Source organism: Gavialis gangeticus, unplaced genomic scaffold, assembly GCF_001723915.1.
Source record: "Gavialis gangeticus isolate Ggan-Ray unplaced genomic scaffold, GavGan_comp1, whole genome shotgun sequence".
Lineage (NCBI taxonomy): Eukaryota > Metazoa > Chordata > Crocodylia > Gavialidae > Gavialis > Gavialis gangeticus.
The window spans coordinates 8,491,091-8,494,279 of record NW_017729033.1 but is presented as its reverse complement, the minus strand read 5'-3'; the positions used below and the strand labels follow the sequence as shown (position 1 = coordinate 8,494,279).

General features: G+C 42.7%; 1 protein-coding gene across 2 annotated transcripts in view; it reads right to left on the bottom strand.

Annotated features, from left to right (window-relative positions):
* Positions 1-3,189, bottom strand: part of CTNNA2 (catenin alpha 2) — a 1,036,033-nt gene that overhangs the window by 239,934 nt on the left and 792,910 nt on the right. For both annotated transcript variants that reach the window (XM_019526187.1, XM_019526188.1), the window contains exon 9: positions 38-190. In XM_019526187.1, coding sequence (XP_019381732.1) covers positions 38-190 — 153 coding nt within the window. The remainder of the gene's footprint in view (positions 1-37; positions 191-3,189) is intronic.

Below are 3,189 nucleotides of genomic sequence, written 5' to 3'. Positions count from 1 at the left end.
CCACACACACACACTATCTGTCAGTAATACGACTTACCTCAACTAACTTGTTGGCATGTTCACGGAAGACTTGTGCATATTCTTTCACTTCTTTTTCATTACCACTCTTCGCAGCCTCAATAAGAACCAGTAATGGAACATTGGTCTCCAGGAATGAGTCGGATATATGATCCATCACAGCCTTCCGTAGCTGTGAGAAAAGAAAGTGGAGCTGTAAAGACTTGAAGATTTATCAATACGACATTTCCAACATAGTGATCAGCTACTTACATTTAAGAGTGAATGTGTCATCTCTCACATTATTGTACACCATTTTTGAAGTCATTATGGATGCACAATAAGCACTTAAATATCCATAACAAAATCTTAAGAAAAGGTTCTGCAACCTTAATGCTCATGTAAAGACCTTGCTAACACACTTAATGCCAGCATCTTGAATGGGACTACCTAGGTGGATAAAGAATAGTCCCCTGAATTACTGCATATTGACGAGAGATTATACTGCCCCCTACTTTTAATATAGGACTCTGATCACTGGTTGGGGGACTTTACTTTACGTAACGATTTTAAAAAATGTATTAGCCAGTGTATATCCAGGACTCATGGAAGACATGCAACTAGTATATTTAGCAATAATTGGTATTTTACAGCATATGCATCTTGCTTTATTTTCATTAAGAAGTATCTCTAGTATGGACAATCTGAAAATCTGTCACAGGCAGGGTTAACAAGCATACCACCAGTGTATTTCAAGTGAAAAAAAAATACAAACTATTGAAGAGTAAATACCTGTTCTTTCATAAACAGATGTTTGAAAAAATGTTGCTATAAGATCACTAGCCTCCCCTTCACTATTCTACTAACTACTAATCAATGCCAAACGGTTCTGAGATTTGCGATGACCAAAATGATGATTGAAGTCTTAAATAATTCTTCCTGGAGATCTGATAGTGTGACATATTTGAACATATTTCCTTAAGCTTTGGGTATAATTGTTATTAAAAATGAAAAACTGCACACTCAAAGCAACCAGGCTAGGAGCCATCTAGCCTGAGGGTCTAACTAGACATTAGTCTCATTACTGCATATATCTTTTAGCTAGACTGAAGGTCATTAAAGTAATCATTCAATTTTGTAATCCACACTAGAAAGAATTATTTAACTGAAGTGTCATCACTGTATAAAACTGCATCAATAATTATTATACTGTTAGCTGCAGTAAAACAAATGATCTAAGATGACTTCAATGATATTGGCTATTTGCTCTGTTTTTCTAAAGACAAAGTCTAAATCAAATCTTGCTGCTCCTTCCTTAGTATTGGGGGCAGGGAACCACCATCAGCAACGCAAAATAATTTTTAGGAAAAATTAGTGTTTCATTTGTCTAAATTATTATTCATATGTAACCTATCAACAAAACCAGGTACTATTTATTAAATATTTCCACTTCCAACGTGAAGAAGGTGCTTCAAAAGTACTAATTACATGAAAATAATAATAATTTAAAATAGATAACAAAAACTTGAGGAAAGTAAGGCACCTGATGCATTGTAGCCACCACCTATGTTGTTGGCCAATACAATCACATCCTTTCCTAGGACTCCATCATCCATCTGCTCGTATCCATTTATTGTCTTGTATTTTATGCTTGCCTTGTAAATTCTGCATTTGTACAGCATCTAGCACAATGGCTTGCTAATCCCTGACTTGGGCTGTCAGTTCCTATGGCAATATAATTATATCTAATATACTAATGCAATACCCCCACACACACTGGGTAGTACAACTGTGTTTTGATATGGGCAAGATGGCCCTTGTTGTTCTGACCATGTGCCCAGCACATGGCAAGTTGGGGCCTCTACCTGGGGGAAAATGTCAAGCCCTCTAGCTTCCCTGGGCAGAGGAAGCAAGGGATTCTTTGGGCAGATTTGTGGGGAGAAAGACTGAAGTGTGGCCCTCCCTGATTGGACAAGGCTTGGGTGATGTCACACCAGATATAGAAGAACCACTCACTATGGTTCTCTCTCTCTTTTTCTCTTGGGGCTCTTGTTCATCTGCCTGCGGAGAGCTGCACAGCTACATTGGGAGCCAGAAAACCTGCTCCCCATGGTGGCAAGGGTCTCCCCACCTCTTCCCTGAAGAGGTGAGCAAACACTATTTAAAGGAAAAGCCTCAGATAGAGGGACAGAAAGTGTGTTTTTGAGTCTGAGACTCCTATTTCCTCCTTTCATATGTTTTCTCAAGTGGGATTGACACCATGGGGGTGTTAATCACTGCAGCAAAGTGCCCAGCAATAGGGTCTGCCAGTTACTGCCTACAGGAACCTGGCCCCCTCTGATCTGTAATTGTATCATCTCAGCATGAAATTCAGCTGAGACTGGATGGCCAGGCCACAGCCACAGGCCTGGGCCTTCCCCCGCCTGCTGTTTCTATAGCTATGGTGTTTCAGCCTCGTGCATGGCTGAACCCAAGCTATATGTTCAGGCCCCAGTGCAGTATAGGCCTGGCTGGCTTCTGCTGCTCAGTTCAGGCCCAGTGAGGTAGGCCTGACCTCTCCTTCCAAGTTTCTACCCAGCAAAGCTGGGATTGGAACTAGGAATTAAAGGGTGCAGCATGATGTCTGGAGCCACAGTTAACTCCTCAAGGTGACCACATGGAAGAGGAGATTGCCCTACAGTGCAGCAGGGAGCAACAAGGGTCCCCTTGCAACACAGATGGACCCATGCTCTCTAGCAGCTTCCTGCAGCCCAGCAAACCCAAGGAGTAGCCCAAAAGACTCTCCAATAGGGCTAGGCAAAACTTCGGTCCCTGATTCGATTTGGTGGAGATTTTGCCTGATTCGATGGCTGAATCTCTGTATCTGAATCAAATCAGGAGACCCTTTAATCTCTCCGAATCGAATCGGAACCCTCCAAATAGATTTGGAGAGATTTGGAAAGATTCAGCAATTCTGATATAGACACAGCTTTAAATGATTTTTCCACATACCTCACAGTACCAGGTGGCTCATGAATGCTGCAATGGTGGGGTGGATGGAGCATCCCAGAGGAGCATGTGGGGCTCCCCAGAATGCTCAGCAGCAGACCCAGAAATGGACTGGAAGCACTTCCGCCAGGGAGCATGCAGGAGGCCCCCCCCCCCCCCACACACTCAGTGACTGGTGCCTCCTGGGTCTGGGGGTGGAACCAG